We start from the raw sequence: 16,294 nt of genomic DNA on the forward strand, positions 1-16,294 counted from the left end.
GAAATTTTGCCGACTGCCACCGTCTCTTGCGCAAAGCTTGATGTCAGCGTCGCCTCATGGAAAAAGGGCGCGGCAATTCCTTTATCATCGAAATACTAACCCGACACAGCAAAAACAAAAGATAGCCTTTCAGCATCATGGAGCCGCAATCACCACCCAAACGCGTCACCCGATCACGCGCTGCCAGATCTACCGACTCTGCTCCCACCAAGGTCGTGACCGTCGCGTCAAGGGCAAAGACGACGCGTGTTGCAGCAACAAGCTCTCTCACCACCACCAGGACCACGGCAACCAAGCGGAAGCTCAGGTCCGAAGATACGGAGAACGAAGAAGCCGAAAACGACGACGATGAGCTTGGTTCTGTATATCCCGCCCCAGCACGGGCTACCAGGGCCACCCGTGGCCGGCCACAAAAGCCGGCTGAGCCAGAACCCTCCAAGAAGACCAAAACAGAAACTACGTCAGCACCGACACCCGCGCCTGTAGCTCCCCCGAGGAGGGGTCGGCCGCCCAAGAAAATAGCTTCTACGGCACCAGGTGGTGCCAAAGAGGAGACTGTATCGGTTGCCACAAAGCCGATCCGAGCAACAAGAACCAAAAAGAACCAGTCTACCGAGGAGCCCGAGGAGGCAACCATCAAGCCTGCGACTCGGACACGGGCAGTGAGCACGACAGCCAAGGCGCCGGTGAAGAAGACGGTTCAGTTCGAGGAGCCAGAGAAGGAAAATATCCTGCCTGCTGCAGCAACCAAGACCAGAACCACGAAAGCCGCGCCCTCCACCAAGACTGCCGCACCAGAACCCCCAGCCACAGGCCTTCGCGCTAGGCCTGTGCGCAAGGCGGCACTACCTGCTGCTGCCCGTCCAACCCGAGGCGTGGCCAAAATCTCTGCCCAAGCGAAAAAGGAGAAGGCAGAAGAAGACCAAGGGGCAGAGTCGGAGAAGACGTCCCAGGAGAGTGGACCGGCGCCGCTGAGCCCCAAAAAGATGTCACAACTAGCACACCCCAAGGACCTCGATAGGGCAGCTGAGTCTGATGACGAGCTTGCAGGTGACAAGACTCTGCATAGGCCTCTGATGAAGAAGCCGGTCAGACCGCCGGCGAGCTCGAGTCTCGAGAAGAAGGAAGCAGATGTGTCAATTGAAACCATGGAGGTGGATAGCAAGCTGCTGCCAATCCCAGAGCCCAGCGTGTCTGCCGGTGGTATTCTCCACAGCCCGGCTCGCCGCCCACAGGCTATGCCTCACAAAGACGCCATGAAGTCACCAGCTCGCCGAGGTGTTGGTGTGCCGGTCATCAACCTCCCTAAAGACGAGTCTGGGAGCCAGGATAACCAATCGCCTATGAAGGCCTCGCTACTCAGCTCTCCTGCAAAGCGGCCAAAGTCGCCAGTCAAGGGAATGAATCCATCTAGCCTGACTTCTTCCTCGCTAAGTGACTGCAACCGCTCGCCATTGAAGTCCTCGCTTCTCGCATCCCCAGCCAAGCGTCCGTTGTCACCAATCAAAGGGATACGCCCACCTCAACCCATGTTTGAACAGACCTGCCAAGCCGAGCACGCTCAGGAAGATCACGATCTCGAGGCAGACATTGACTCGGCAAAAACTCTGAATCAAGCAAAGGAGCTGCCACCATCACCTACAAAGGCCAGCCGGCAGCATTTCCCCGGCCGCCTCTCCACTGTGCTGCCAAGACATGCTGATCCTGACCTGAAAAAGAATCCCATGCTTGGGGTTCCCCTAACATGTAGCCATGAGGATGATGCCGTCTCCTCCACCCCGGATGAATTCGTTCAGATTGGGGAGCCCATGGATGTGGATGTAGTTGAGCCAAGCATTGAGGCACATGCAACAGAGACCGTTGACGTGGCCGAAGATTCTGTTGCGATGGGTGCTTTTGGCTTAAGACAGAAGGATCTGGACCCTTTTGTGGGTGCAGAGTCAGACTCGGATGATGATCTGGAATCTCGTGATGTTGCGACTTCATCAGCTCTGAACAGCACAATCAAGACCCCACGCCGCGCATGCAACACTAGGAGCAGCAACAACGAAAGGCAAAGTATGGGTGGACTTCAGTCTACAACAAAGAGCGCTCAGCACACACTCATGGCAGGGCAATATGGCTTCACACCTCTTGCTGAAAAGCTGAGTGGTTGGAAGGCAAACAGCCCCCTCAAAGTCGGACTGGAACCCCAGCAGTCGCCATTGGGCAACGGCTTGGTAGAAGAGAAAGTACCCTTCACTTTGGCTGAAGGTTTCGTTCAGGATTCGCCGGCGAAACCCGGATTTTTCGAAGACGCCATCTCGGTTGGCCCCAACTCTATGCCGGATATCGACACATCCGCGAACAAGGCTAGCTCTTGCCAGGAGCCTGAAGTAGAGGTGGAGATTGAGGAGCCTGAGCTTGAACCTATCCGCTGCACTCAGGAAGACTTTGAACTTGCCGCTGAGGCAGATGTAATGTCACTCCTGGAGCCGTCGCAACTTGACGAAGCGCTTCATAACGACTTGATTGAGGACAATGCGTCAGAGGCAAGCCAGGAATACGGGGACGAGAACGATGCTCCGCTGATCGACCCTGCTCTGACCAGCTCTCCAGGTGTTCCCCCTGTGACACCAAAGCGTTTTGCCACCCGTACTTTCCACACAGTCTCCAAAATCCCGCTCAAGCCAGCGGATGATTCCACGCCAAAGTCGGTAGGGTCGGCGACACAGAAGAAGCAGCGCAGGCACAGCCTTGCGAAGCTACCCACTGCCATCAGCCCCAGTAACCGCCCTACCAAGGGCCTCCAGAGGAACGCAACCGTCATCTCTTACTCGCCCACCAAGAAGGAGAGCAAGCTAAATGTACAAGACATTACTCCCACTGACTCGTCTGATTATCCCGAGACCCCGGTGAAATCAACCACCGGGTGGTCCACGTCCGGCACGCCCGCCCGCACCCCCCGACAAGTTGTTAATCCTGCACTTCTCAGAGGTGCGGTCGTCTACGTAGATGTGCGCACCAGCGATGGCGCCGAGGCTAGCAGCATTTTCGTGGATCTCCTCACGCAGATGGGTGCAAGGTGTGTCAAGTCGTGGGCTTGGGATCCCGAGAGTCTAAGCGACAGCCAAGATACCGATGATGAGGATACGCCTTCGGGATCCAAGATTGGAATCACCCACGTTGTATACAAAGACGGTGGCAGACGTACATTAGAAAAGGTTAGGGAGACAAATGGAGTGGTACAATGTGTCGGTGTGTCTTGGGTTCTTGAGTGAGTGTTATCATCAATTGCGAGGTTTTTTGATATGGGAGAGAAAGAGAAAGAAGGGGGAACAAAAGAGCAAATTACTGACATCACCCACAGCTGCGAACGCGAGAACGAATGGCTTGACGAGGCGCCGTATTACATTGACACTGCCCTGGGATCCCACAGCGGTGTTGGTCGTCGCAAGACCATGGAGCCGAGGGCCTTTGCCGAGACAGCTTCGTCCTCCCTTGACGATGGCAGTGACAGACGCAAGTCCCGCGAGTGTAAGACGGCCCCGTCAACGCCTGCTAACGGCCGACGTAGCAGTGGCCTGTGGATGCGTACTCCGGAGGATGAGGTGTCGGCGGCCTCCCGCCGCGCCAGCAGCATCTACGGGGACGAGGATGGTGACTTTGACGACGCCGATGCAGACTGGGAGCTGGAGAGCATGCTCATGCCGGTACCCAAGACGCCGGCGCCCGAGACTATTGCGCGCTATGCTGCCAATGTGACCCCCGATACGCCATCGGTCGACGATGAGACTCTGTCGCTGAGCCGGGATGAGCTAATGATGCGGACGTGCCCGCCAAAACCTGCGGGTGGCATCATGTTGCTCGGTGAGGGTCTCCTAGCCAGGGAGAAGGACGAGGGTGTGCTGCAGCGTTTGATGGCTGCGCGAAGGAAGAGTTTACAATTTGCACCTAAAATCGGCAGCCCGTTGGCCAAGACTTGGCCCTGATGCTATCATTGAGGGTCGGTGTTTTCTTTTTCCATGTCTTTTTTTTTGGTATTTTGGGGATTACATTCCAAAGCATTGAACCTCTTGTTGTCAGGGTTTGGATGGAGTTCAGGATTTGTTGCTCTATGGTTTCACTTTTTCTTCCATTAACCTTCTCTCGGGTAGCTAGGGGACTAGACTGCCGCCTAGTTATCGGGGGTTTGTTTGCTTTAGCTTTTATTTTCGTGTTTTTCTGGCGTCCATATGTGGCCTGTCGCTCATTATCGGTCTTGCACAACAATGACTTGGGCTGTTTGGCACTTCATTTACCGGAGTTGGGGGATATTTGGGTTGATTCAGGTTCAGGAGGACAAACCGCAGGGCACTACTGATGGTATATAACAACGCCGTTCTGCTCGTGACCTACACGTGGTCTATTAACAAAGCCGGCCTCTGTGCAAGCCGCTTGCTATCTGACGTGAATTTACCAGCACTAACCCATAAATCCCTACGCCTGCCTGTTGCAGGTACACTGATTTATAGTTCATCGATTTTTGCCCCATTGGACCCTTTGGAAACATTTATGGGCGATAGTATGAACGTGTCCCGTAGTGCTCTATATCACGGCCGTACTATCAGAATGGCTCCCAGAAATCTTTTGTGATTGCCACTCGTCGTTTCTCTCTACGTATCCGTAGCGTCAGAGTGATGTGATCCGTGTAACCCTCGGCTGAGGTATCGTTGCGGTACGAGTCCTTATCAGATCAGAGGGCTGGCAGAACTTGGTCATGCAATGGGTGGGCTACATTATCCGATAGACCGAGACCATGTAGGACAGTGGGCACCTCGGTATGAGCCCTCCGAAACTTGGTATGAAGCTGTCAAGAATTCGAGTTGTCTTGACGATGTTGCCACCTATTGTTAATGTATGGCAATGTACGCCCGCATGGCAGTCACCGCGTTTCCGTCGTGCTGCTTTAGCAGCTCTGTAGCCTTGGGCTTTGTGAGCTCGAGCTGATCAACCTGTGCAAGTAAACAGAAACAAGTAAAAAGATAAGAAAAAAGTGGTCAATAAATACTCCCCAAAGGAAATGAAAAGTCTGTGACTTTCTGTGCATATTTTTTGTTTTGTTTGCATGTTCCGCCCACTCACAAGCAGCGCCACATCAGCAGCATCAACCTTGACGGCCTTTTTGACATCCTTCTTGACGTTTGCATCGGTCTTGAGCTGGCTCATAGCCTTGCTGACGGCCTCTTGGTCGACGTTCTTGTTCGTCGCGTCCTCGTCCCGCGCGTCGAGGGCGGCCATGGCGGCGGCAGCCTTGCGGTCCTCGGCCGACTTGGCCGTCTGCTCGACCTCGTCCTCCACATCGCCCGTCGTGGCGCCCTCGACGATGGCAGGGGGTTGTCTGTCTTCGGCCATGGTCCGTATGTATAGGTATGTGTGGTTTTACTGTTGTGTTGGTCGTTTTGGGGTTTGGGTTTTTTTTGTGGCTTTGCGACACAGTTGAAAGGGAATCAATATGCGATTACTTGGGGGTTGATGAATGACGACAGAATGGTGAGCACTACCTAGTCTTGCTATAGTACAGGGTTAGTTAGGAGGCAGCAAGCAGCTAGGTCTACTGTGGAGAGAGCTTTGAAATTTTACCCCACTTGCCCACCAACAATAGAATGTTAGCACCACGGCGGCACATTTTTGAGAGCTTGGTCCCCGCCTCACCGCCCATGACAGTTCAAACAATCTTGGCATAAAGCGGGCTCTTGACGAAAACAATACATACACACATAGATTTTTGACAAGGGTCAATGAATAGCGGGGGTGGGGCTTCTCAAACATGAAATAGTAAGTATTTTTGTGTTAACCCTTTTTTTTCTATACAAAGTTTTTCAGCCGTAGCTGATTTTGTCTACGTTGACTCTAATTTAATGTCTCTGAAGAGTTAATAGGCTTGTTGAAATTGAAGATATAAACCAAAGCCCAAGATCATTAAACGAATCTACGAGACCCAATACTAAGGCAGCAAAAGGGCAACAGTGCCGCACATATTAGCAACTTTTTCGGCAACCAATAATAACTTCTTCATTCCGGTTAAACTGCCACGGAGCATCCTGTTGCGAAATATCTAGACTAGTCGCCAACTTGCCGCATCTCACTTGAAAATTTTGACTTGTTTTGGGCCTTTACTGAACAAATGGTCCTGGAAGTACTTGCTAGTCAATAAATCCCTTCTAGCCTAGGGATCTAACCTCTTGTAGGTGTGTCTTTGTCCAAAAGGAAAAGAAAAAAAAACGACAAATGAAAGGCATTCCTCCCCTTTAGACCCTTCAGGCTTGACTAACTTTGACTGACTCGTCGAAAGATAGAAGCTTGTTGCAACGTTGTTATCATCACAAGCTATGTCGGACATAACACAGGACTGGGCCCCAGACTCTTGGAGGTCAAAGCCCATTAAACAATGTCCCGAATATCCAAACCAAGAAGCACTGAAGAAGGCGACGACGCAGCTCAAGCGGCTCCCGCCCATCGTGCACCCACGTGAGATCGAGCGGCTCAAGGAGCTACTATCAGATGTTGCCCATGGCAAGGCCTTCCTTCTGCAGGGTGGCGACTGCGCCGAGCTGTTTGACTACTGCGAACAGAGCACCATAGAGTCCAAGATCAAGCTGCTCTTGCAGATGAGCTTGGTCCTGATTTGGGGCGGAAACAAGCGGGTCGTCCGCATAGGCCGCATGGCTGGACAGTACGCAAAGCCCAGGTCCAGTCCGACCGAGATTGTCGACGGCTGCGAGGTTCCCTCCTTCCGGGGAGATATCCTAAACGGTTTCCCGCTTGACCAGCGAGAGCTGGACCCCGGGAGGATGGTGCAAGCGTACCACCACTCGTCCGCTACGCTCAACTACGTGAGGGCGTCAATCTCTTCGGGAATCGCGGACCTGCACCGCCCACTGGACTGGGGTCTCGGCCATGTGCGCGACGCTACCCTCAAGGCAAAGTACGAACAAGCTGTCGACTTCTTGACAGAGTCGCTGCGCTTCATGCAAACCATCGGTGCCGACAAGAGCCCCAATCTCGGCACGGTAGAACTGTATACCAGTCACGAGGGTCTGCTGCTCGAGTACGAGGAGCCCCTGACGCGTCTGCTCGAGAATCCCTCCACGGCAGCCAAAGAGGACGAGGCGACGCCGGGCAAGAAGTACTACGACACGTCGGCTCATTTCCTCTGGATCGGAGATCGCACTCGTCAGATTGACGGCGCCCATGTCGAGTTTTTCCGCGGCATCGCGAACCCCATCGGCGTCAAGGTCGGCCCCAGCACACCCGCTTCCGACTTGCTCTCTCTACTACGGAAGCTCAACCCCGACCGCGAGGCGGGAAAGATAACGCTCATCACACGCTACGGCGCCGATCGTGTTGCCGAACTGCTGCCCGCGCACATTCGCGCCGTCGAGGACAGTGAGTACCGTGGGTTAGCCGTGTGGCAGTGCGACCCGATGCACGGCAACACTCGGTCCGTTGGGAATTTCAAGACTAGGGAGTTCAAAGACATTTTCGAGGAACTGTCTCAGACACTCAGGATCCACAAAGAAGAGGGCTCCTACCTCGGAGGCGTTCATCTCGAGCTCACAGGCGATGCCGTCACAGAGTGCCTGGGCGGTGCCGCAGAACTAGAGGCCTCGGATCTGCCGACAAACTACACAAGTTTCTGCGACCCCAGACTCAACGAGAAACAGGCCTTGGAGCTGGCATTCCTGGTGGCCGATCACTATCGCAAGGGTAGGACACCACCGACTTGCTGAGCTTTCCGTTATTAGACACGCACAACATGCACTCGCATGTAGCTTGGACGGAGATTATTGCAAAGCTCATTTGTGTTTTGTAGGTCGTGATCAAGTATCGAGGGCACGGGTAACCACATTATGACGATTAAAAAGTATTTGGAAAATGAAACATAGCGATGACAGATATCACACCCACTTACAAAAAACAAAAAGGCAGCTTAATATGTGACAAGGCGCGTTTGAGCTTGTATTCTTTATTCTTGGCATTAGCAGAGGGTACCATTTGCGGTAGGAAATGATTGCCGTTAAGGAGGGAGGGCTGGCCCCTTTATGTTTGATCTTTCTTACTCCTTTGCAATCCCGTATTTATAAGTTGTCCATTTTGGACTTGAATAGATATCACCCACGGCCGATTGACAATTCATGGAACCAGGAATGCGTAGCTCGAGCTAGGTGGATACGTCGACCAAACTAGCTTGACACGCGTCAAATCCCGCGTGACATTCCTAATCATCAATCGTAATCTTGTCGTACCATCATAAGCCTCTCTCATCCCACGCCTCATAGCCTGGCAGCCTCGCTTGTTACGCTTTCATAGTGTCCAGCAGCATGACTAAGTCACCAAGCCCTGATGGTCTGCGCACCTTCGAGTGCGTCTCCTGCTTCGAGCGTCTGCCACGCCCGCACGGCACCCGGCTCAATGCACAGCATGTTGTTGAAGCCGTCTTTAGGCTCAAAGTCGCCTATTGAATTGGCCTTCTCGGTCCACGGGTTCCAGACCACAACGTCGTCGAGATTGCCATCACGCACAACCTCAAATGTCTTCTGTCCACCTTCATGTACAGTCACTGGTGCCCGGGGTCCACCGACGGGCGTGTATATGCGGTCCGTCTCGCCCTTGATAACTAGCGGAGCAGCATCCTGAGTCTTGGTGGATGCGTTGTCGACCTTGTCAACGTACGAGGCGTTCTCAAGACCTTCGATGGTGACGTTGTTGATGTCCTAGGGGCGAGGAATCATGTGTCGGTCAGTTAGGGAGACGACCACATCGTTCGGCGCGCCTTTGCTTGGTTCGAACAACTAACCTTGACTCGGAGATAGGTGTGAAGCAAAACCTGCACCTCAATTGGCTTGTCGCCCTCGTTGGTCACAATCAGGCTCGTGGTCAGTGCGTCACGGTCCAGCGTGACGCTATAAAGTAATCCAAACGGGTGTGGCCAGAGCGCCCGCGTCTTCTCATCGAGGTTGGCGCTCGATAAGCCAAAATCGAGCTTGACAGATAGGTCAGCCATAGACCTGGGTGCACCGTCACCTTCACCAGCCGACTCCGATGTCGACTTGCCGAGGAACTCCCAGGTCGAGGTTCGTGCGAATCCGTGTTGCGGAAGTGTCGAGGTCGCTGCGTGATCAGGGGCCGTACCGAACACCTGTCAAGGCATTTGTAAGCATCACAGTGTCGGTACATTTGGTAGGGGAGAGGAAGAAGACGAAAAAAAGAAGCTTTTGTCAAAAAAAAAAGAAAAGAAAAAGAAAGAGCGAAGATGACATTGAACACGTACAGGGAATACGAGCGGAATGCCACCTCTGACGGCCTTCGACCCGTCCAGCTTCGCACCTTCGCTCAACCACAGCTTCTCTTGGCCGTTCTTCTTCCAGCTCAGGACGGTGGCGCCGTACAGGAGAACCTCGACGCTCTCGCCTGTTGGCAAAACTGCCTCGACGCGGGACTTGTCGTGCGTGATGCTGACCTGCGCCTGGGGCGGCAGGCCTGGAGTGCTGGCCAGTGCCGAGGGCTTGTTGGGACGGTCGACCATGTTTGATTATGAACTTGAGGGTGTGGGTAGTGTTGTAATATGCCTCTTTTCTATGTCTTCATTGGGTGGTTGCAGATGTTAGGAAGAGCTTTGCTGGCGCTAGAACGAGGAACGCTACAGCTAGGGAGGGGAGCTATGCTGCGTTGGCCCCCTAAGGTCTCTAGCCTATAGATAGGTACCTGAGGTACCTACCTTGGTAACGGAGGGTAGGTAAGGAAGGTACTTGTCTACCTCGCAGGTAGCTTGGGTTCAACCAGGCTGCGAATTCTTAGTGGGGATGGGATGAGACAACATACATGCAGGCCGGGCGATCCTTGCAAGATCGAACGGGATCCTATTGTGTTTTTGCTTGATTCCCCGATTGGTCTACGTGCCTATCTGAGGTAAGTCACAGATACTGCGTAGTATGGCGATTGATTCCAATCTATATCAATCCTTGAACTTGCTGGTAAAACTGGGGAGAACACCGAAAAGTAAGGTTTTCGTGCTGCCACGACGGCTCCAAGCTTTTGATTCAAGTTATGGCGGGGTATTCTTTAGTATCAATTGCCCCTCTATGATGCGTAAGGATTTAGGTATGAATCCGGTACCCAGCGGTACTTGACCCCGCTTGACTAACAACATTGAGCCTTCTGGCGCAACCCACCCAGCTGAAACACGTTGGCTGAACCATGAAGCGAGCCGGACTAGCCAGAAGGCAATTGATGAATTAACGATTCGGGCATAACCATCCTTCTCCAGACATGCACTTGTTCAACACAAGAACAAGAACAAGAACAAGAGAGATAGTCATGACTCAAATTCCAAAAACTCAAGATGCGTAAGAGGTCAGCAGGTAGTTAGGTATCTATATGCACTTGATGCTCTTCGACAGTGCCATCGTCCTCAACTATCTGCTTTTGGAACCAAGAAACTTGACAAGAAAAAGGTATGATCATTCAATATGCGGTGCCAATAATCCTGCTGAAAAAAAGCACCCCGGGATTGCTCCCTCGTTAGTAAGACGACATCCGTCTCACAGAATCATTACTGTTTAGTGGTGTTTACACAACAAATATCAAGCTCTCCCCCTTTTTTCCGCAGCATATAGTTCACGTTTGAAATCCATACAAACGTCCTCAAGCTCTGAAACCTCGCTCTTGGACAAATTTGCCCCCTGAAGAGCTCCTAAGCCTCCCTTGAGCATCGCCAAAATGGTTGCAAATGGCGATTCGGCCGGCTTATTAGTCTTACTCTGCTCTCCTGAAACTTCTGCAATGGCAGCGCTGGGAGGGAATGCGAACGCTCCCGCTGTCGCTTCCGCAGCGCCCGTAACTGCGGCCTCTTTGGTGACATTTATCACCATGGCTCCGTGAGCCTTATGTGTTCTCTCAGCCTTTCGGCTCTCTGCTTCCTCTTCCGCAATCTGCGACTGGATCTGGGACTCGGTGTCTGCTACTACACCGCCGTCGGGGAGGATGTCCAGCCCCTCTTCAACTTGCTGGTGCGAGCATCCGACAACGCCGACTGTCTGAGACGCGCGTTTTTCTCGTGCAATCGCACCTCTAGTCCTCGCCTGTGCTGTTGCCCCTAAAGAAAAAGGTCCTTAGGATCTTGCCCACGAAGTTGAAGGAGAAGTACGACGTACCTGGGGCTGCCATCTGACCCGTTGCCTGACTGACGGGGGTCTCTTGTTGGCTCTCCGAGGTTTGTCGGTGCTTGGGCTTCTTGGGACTGATGTTGGCACTATCCTCGGCCACGAATGATGATTGCCTCTTTCTCTTCTGTTTGCTGGGAGACAGATCAGGCGCGTCTTCTAAGCTAGGCTCCAACCTTTCAGAAGGATCGGTCGATTGTGGTGGCGTTGAGCCTTCTTTTGACTTGGGGGGTCGTCCACGTCCTCGTCTCAAGTGCTTTCCACCGACGGTAATGCATTCCAACGGAGCGATGCTCGAGTTGCTCTGCTGCTGAACTTCGTCGTGGGGACCCTGAACGGCAACACAGCTTGATTGCACAGTACGGTTCTTTTCAGGCGAAGGTGTAGGCTCAACAAAGTTCGTGACGGGTCGATCCTGGCTGTCTAGTTCGACCACAAGCCTGAGCATGCTTTCTTCAAAAGATGTGTCATCCGTCGGCGTAGGATCTGTCGGGGATAAAGCCGCTTGCGGGCTCATTAGACGATCGACGGACATATCACCGCCTGATCTGGGGGTCCCCTGGGCTGATTTGTTGAACCGGCGGCTCCGTCGTGGAGTAGTAGGTAGCGATGGTCGTGTGGACTGTCTTGTAGGTCTGTTGACCGACCGTGGTTGCCTCGAAGGTGTGGGTTTGCGTACAGAGTCTCGTTTCTCCACAGGTTCTACAATCTCCTCACTCTGTCCGAGGTCATACTCAGTCTCGTCGATGACCATTTCGTCATCGATGTCCTCGTGCACTGGCATAGCAGCCGGTACTTCTGATATTTCAGGCTCAGGTTCAGGAGTACCGGATGGCGGTGATGACGACAGTTGCCAATCGTCCAAGAGACTGCCATTGCTACCCCGAACATTGAGATCAGGGATCAGTGGGTACCTCCTGGGTTCCGGTGGCGATGATGGGGGATCGGTGTTGTCATTGTCGATTATGTGCAGAAGCTGGCCACGCCGAGGGGTAGGCGTGGAACTGACATAGTCATTAAATATACCCGTCTTCTCAGGTGTAGTCGCCCGAGGCAAGTCCCGGTTGGCCGGCGATGATGGCTCCGGCACCGGCTGTAGGGAAGGCCCTGGTCCAGAGTTGTTGGTGTCTTGCACCTCATCACCCATCATCTCCGGTAATATAGCAGCTGCGGCCTTTTGTCTCAGCCGAACCTCCTTCTGCCGCTCGGTAAGGACCTGGGAATCAAAAGTAACTGCAGAAGGTGATGAATGAATGGGGGCGAAATCTATCTGGGAGTCATCGTGACGCAGCCTGGGGCTTGCCTTTGCTTTACGTCGCTTGTTAACTGACAACTTTCTGACTCCGCTCGAAGCAGACGGTGTTTTCCTAGGACTTTGTCTTCTGCTCGTAGAAGTCTTAACCGGAGTGAAACCCTTCTTTACGGGTGATCTTGACCTTGTTGAGTCCGTGTCCAACATGTTCATGTCTTCTTGAGTGTCAATCATGTCTAGCCCCTGCGCATGTGCAGCAGAGGCAGTGCTCTGGGACAGGTCGATTCCAGGAAGAATAATGTCTATGAAATGATGTCGGGATACCAGAACAGCCTTCAATTTATCCGGGTATGATATGTTATCAGCGTTCTCAACCATCTTGTTCCATAGAGTCGATACTGAGTTGACAATATGTCTGTGTTTGCTCTCGAAGGCAGCGCACAAGATATCCTCTAAAGAGGAAAGAGGCAATGTTTCGTGAGTGTCAATACTGCCTATAAGAGCTACGACTCGATCCCAGAGAGATTTCGCCTGTTGTGTGGCTTATGATCAGTGAGGATTCAAGACACCAATGGCTGACTTTACTACAAGCAAGGGTACTACTCACTACTTCGACAGCAGGTATAGACAAACGACTGTTGAGTCGGGTGTTTTCATCCCTAATCCAGGGAACTAGGCCTGGCTGTAAAGTACTTAAAGTCTGAAGCTCAAGCTGTCGTGTGCATCTACCGAAAAAGTTTTCGACTTCCCTCAAGGAGGCAACTGTAGCATTCTCTGCATCCTCGGAGTCTTCCCTCAGACTGTAAAGACGAACAAGTATCGATATCGCAAGGCGGTAGAGGTTGTCAAAGGGATCATACGATACGGACCTGGAGCCTGTAGCTGAAGTGCCCCAAAGATTGCGGCGAGCGGCATCTAGAGCTTGTCGATCCCGCGGTTGTGTGGCCGAGGAAATCAGATGGATGAAACCTCCAACGCTACGCAACGGTAGCGACTCATCTTCGGGGAGCTCATCCAGAAGAGTCTTGGCCAAAGGTTCAATGAGGATAATTGCGATCCCAGCATCCCCGGCTGCTTGCCGTACCTGCTTGCGTAGCGAGTCGTACAAAGATTGCCATATCGGCCACGGAAGGTTTTGCGTTCGCATCAGACCTCGTTCCAGAATCTTAACGATTTCACGATACTCCTGTCCAAGCAGTACGTCGTTGCTCAAGCTGTTAGGGGTACTGTGAACGCTGGATGACTCTATCCCCGCAGCAATCAGCTCGGCAACAAAAGACCAAGGTGCTGCTGGGCATAAAGTGTCTGCAGGAACAAGCTGAATCAGCTCCTGTGCTGCACTCTTGCGAGCTTGGGCGTCTCTCGCGTTGAGCAAAGGAGTGAAGACTGTTCGAAAAAAGTCGATTAGATCATCGTTATCTAGTACACCTGGCGGTAAGTCGGCCAAGATCAAGAACATGTGATGAATAGTGGCTCGCGAGCTTTTTTGATGTTTGCCGGAGCGGTGTGACGGCGTTGAAGGGACGAGAGTTCTATCTTGGTCCATTGCCAGCACCTTCTCGGTGAACGGCAAGCGTCCAAGCTTGTCAATCATGACCAGAATAAACTCTCTGGTGCTGGCCAGGAATTGCACGGAGCCCCCGCTTTGGGATTGCAGCACTGGGACGCCATCAGCCCAAATTCGGGCGAGGAGCCCAAGGGCATGGCCCAAGAAGCCAGCGGTTTCGGCAGAGACTTTGATCTCTTTGGAACCAGCTGCGGCCACGGCTCCAAGGAGTGCACGCCATAGACCATGAGCCGCACTCCTAGTGTTTGACAGCTCTTGGTAAGACTTCCTCAGTATTGGCTCCAGAACACCAAACACTCTCCCGGAGTTGCGACGAAGCCACTTGGGGTCAATGGCGAGCAATTCTGTAGGACTGATAGGAGAACCGTCAAAAATGCGCTGCGGCTTCCACACTCTCTGGGTAGAGCAGTCAAAAAGCCCGGTCAAAATGACGATGACGTGCGCACATGTGTCTCTGCCATTCAGTTGCTTGTCTATGAGTCTTCGCATGACGGGTGTCAGAGCTTGATCCCAATAACGTTCCAGGTCACCTTGCTTGACCTGCGCAGAAGGGGGCTTGAAGATCAAGAAGAACAAGGCGTAAATGCCGTTGAGGATGGCTTCTGCTAACTCATCAAATTCCTTGCCGACGCCAGTTGCACGTTTCTGGGCCGCGTTGTATGGCGAGCAGAGTAGGCTCAGGTGCTTCTTGCCAATAGAGGGATTCCCGTTCAAAAACGCATATGCAAGCCGGGGAAAGGCACGGTTGGCCTCGATTTGAACATGAATCAGCTTGTGGTTGAAACAGGCCATTATGAGTCTCATCCATTTGGTAAACAAGTCCCATTCGCCGATGTTGGGTAGCAACACAGTCACAACACTCCAGATGACGGGAACAAAACGGCAGGTCTCTTGGTTCAGCAGCATCTCCTGAAGCTTTCCCTCAAACCACTCGACAAATGAGCGGTCATCCTGGGTGGGAAATGGCTGCTGAAGGAAAGCAAGCACCTTTCGAATAAATGGCTTCTCAGTGCAGAGCATAACGGTTATGTCTTCGACATAGCGTATGATCTCGGGGAGAACCTCCTTCTTGTTCGTGACCATGGCCATGAAGAAGTCGAGCAACCATTCCGAATGTTGAACCATTGAAGCCTTGTACTTTTTGACCAAATTCCTGTATGCCGACATACGGCCAATGAACGCATTCTTGTTGTCCATTATACTTTCTGGGATCGAGTGCAAGGCTGCAACGACTTTGCCGACGCGGTCCGGGGTCATGACCTTGAGCGAGAAGCTTTGCGCTGAGAGTATCAAGAGGACGTTCTTGGCCATTTCTTTAGAGATTGAGGCATCACTAAGTATCTTGATGCAATGGTCGATTATAAAGATGCCGGACTCGTTTGCAATTGTAGAGGAAATGGCAGGAAAGTGGAGAAAAGTGGTAAGTAGGCGGTATGCATGGTTAACCAGAGAAACGTCCCCGGTAGTTGTCGAGATATCGCGCTGGATGAACTGCATAAATAGTGGCATTTTGTCCTGCAAAGCGATGCGGTCGGGGAGGTTGTTGGAAATCTTGAGCGCCCTGACGATCATGGTATAGGCATCGACCTTGGCGTCACGGTCATTGCCGGCTAGTTGAGCGAGAGATGATTCCAGCATGTTAGGCAGGTTGATACCGCCGGGGCTGCAGCCGTTTGCCGGATCAAGCGGGTTCGGCGCAGGTGAGGATGTGACTTTTAGTATGGACTTGACGGGTGCTGAGCGATGGGGGATCGATGCGGGGGTTCTTTGGCGGCGGACATTATCGTTCCCTTGGTATTCAAGCGGCTCTCTGTATTCCGTCTGCGCCGAAAACTCGACCTTCTTCCGGCGAGAACTCCCTAGAGCCGAAGGAGTATGTGCGTTTGGGGGTGTGTGCAGGTTTCGGTGTGGGACGACGGTCTCCGGTGCCAATCTCAACTGTACATCGGATTCGGACCCTTTTCTTTGAGGGGGTGTCGGGGGTCTCGCTGGAAGATGATCCAGGCGGCTGTCGTCCACCACCTCGACGGCCAGCATGATCACCGATGACAGCAGGTGGCCCCTCGTGCTACCGAGACAAAGGTGCCTCGAGCTATTATGTGCCCAGCTTGATCATCTGAGCAAATGCCGTTGCTGGTTTGGCCGAAGGGCGAATAGAGCCTGAAATAAACGAGCTTATGTGTAAAGGAAAGGTACCCAACTCGAGGTACCTTGAGCGTGATTGTCTTTTTAATTTTCAGCAGCCGAGTGGTAGCAGTCACTCGCCTGTTCGAAGGTTCGAATGGGTCTAAC

General features: G+C 52.7%; 5 protein-coding genes across 5 annotated transcripts; 2 read left to right on the forward strand and 3 right to left on the reverse strand.

Annotated features, from left to right (window-relative positions):
- Nucleotides 1-137: 137 nt before the first annotated feature.
- On the forward strand, nt 138-3,971 carry PgNI_00236 (uncharacterized protein; the record flags this gene model as incomplete). The annotated part of the gene is made up of 2 exons (XM_031120318.1): nt 138-3,256; nt 3,350-3,971. The coding sequence occupies 2 exons, from the start codon at nt 138-140 to the stop codon at nt 3,969-3,971; spliced, it is 3,741 nt and encodes a 1,246-aa protein (XP_030987891.1).
- PgNI_00237 (uncharacterized protein) lies at nt 3,606-5,512 on the reverse strand. The gene is made up of 2 exons (XM_031120319.1): nt 5,104-5,512; nt 3,606-4,973 (listed from the first exon to the last, which is right to left on the reverse strand). Exons 1-2 carry the CDS (start codon nt 5,371-5,373, stop codon nt 4,872-4,874), a joined length of 372 nt encoding a protein of 123 aa, XP_030987892.1. The 5' UTR covers nt 5,374-5,512; the 3' UTR covers nt 3,606-4,871.
- An 838-nt stretch (nt 5,513-6,350) lies between these two features.
- PgNI_00238 (uncharacterized protein) lies at nt 6,351-7,751 on the forward strand (the record flags this gene model as incomplete). The annotated part of the gene is made up of 1 exon (XM_031120320.1): nt 6,351-7,751. One exon carries the CDS (start codon nt 6,351-6,353, stop codon nt 7,749-7,751), a length of 1,401 nt encoding a protein of 466 aa, XP_030987893.1.
- A 600-nt stretch (nt 7,752-8,351) lies between these two features.
- On the reverse strand, nt 8,352-9,547 carry PgNI_00239 (uncharacterized protein; the record flags this gene model as incomplete). Its single annotated transcript, XM_031120321.1, has 3 exons — nt 8,352-8,735; nt 8,819-9,160; nt 9,293-9,547. 3 exons carry the CDS (start codon nt 9,545-9,547, stop codon nt 8,352-8,354), a joined length of 981 nt encoding a protein of 326 aa, XP_030987894.1.
- Nucleotides 9,548-10,391: 844 nt separating this feature from the next.
- Nucleotides 10,392-16,039, reverse strand: PgNI_00240 (uncharacterized protein; the record flags this gene model as incomplete). The annotated part of the gene is made up of 3 exons (XM_031120322.1): nt 10,392-11,116; nt 11,175-12,966; nt 13,043-16,039. 3 exons carry the CDS (start codon nt 16,037-16,039, stop codon nt 10,605-10,607), a joined length of 5,301 nt encoding a protein of 1,766 aa, XP_030986311.1. The 3' UTR covers nt 10,392-10,604.
- Between the last annotated feature and the right edge of the window lie 255 nt (nt 16,040-16,294).

The sequence above is a fragment of the Pyricularia grisea genome (assembly GCF_004355905.1).
Source record: "Pyricularia grisea strain NI907 chromosome Unknown Pyricularia_grisea_NI907_Scaffold_1, whole genome shotgun sequence".
In the NCBI taxonomy this organism is placed as follows: Eukaryota; Fungi; Ascomycota; class Sordariomycetes; order Magnaporthales; family Pyriculariaceae; genus Pyricularia; species Pyricularia grisea.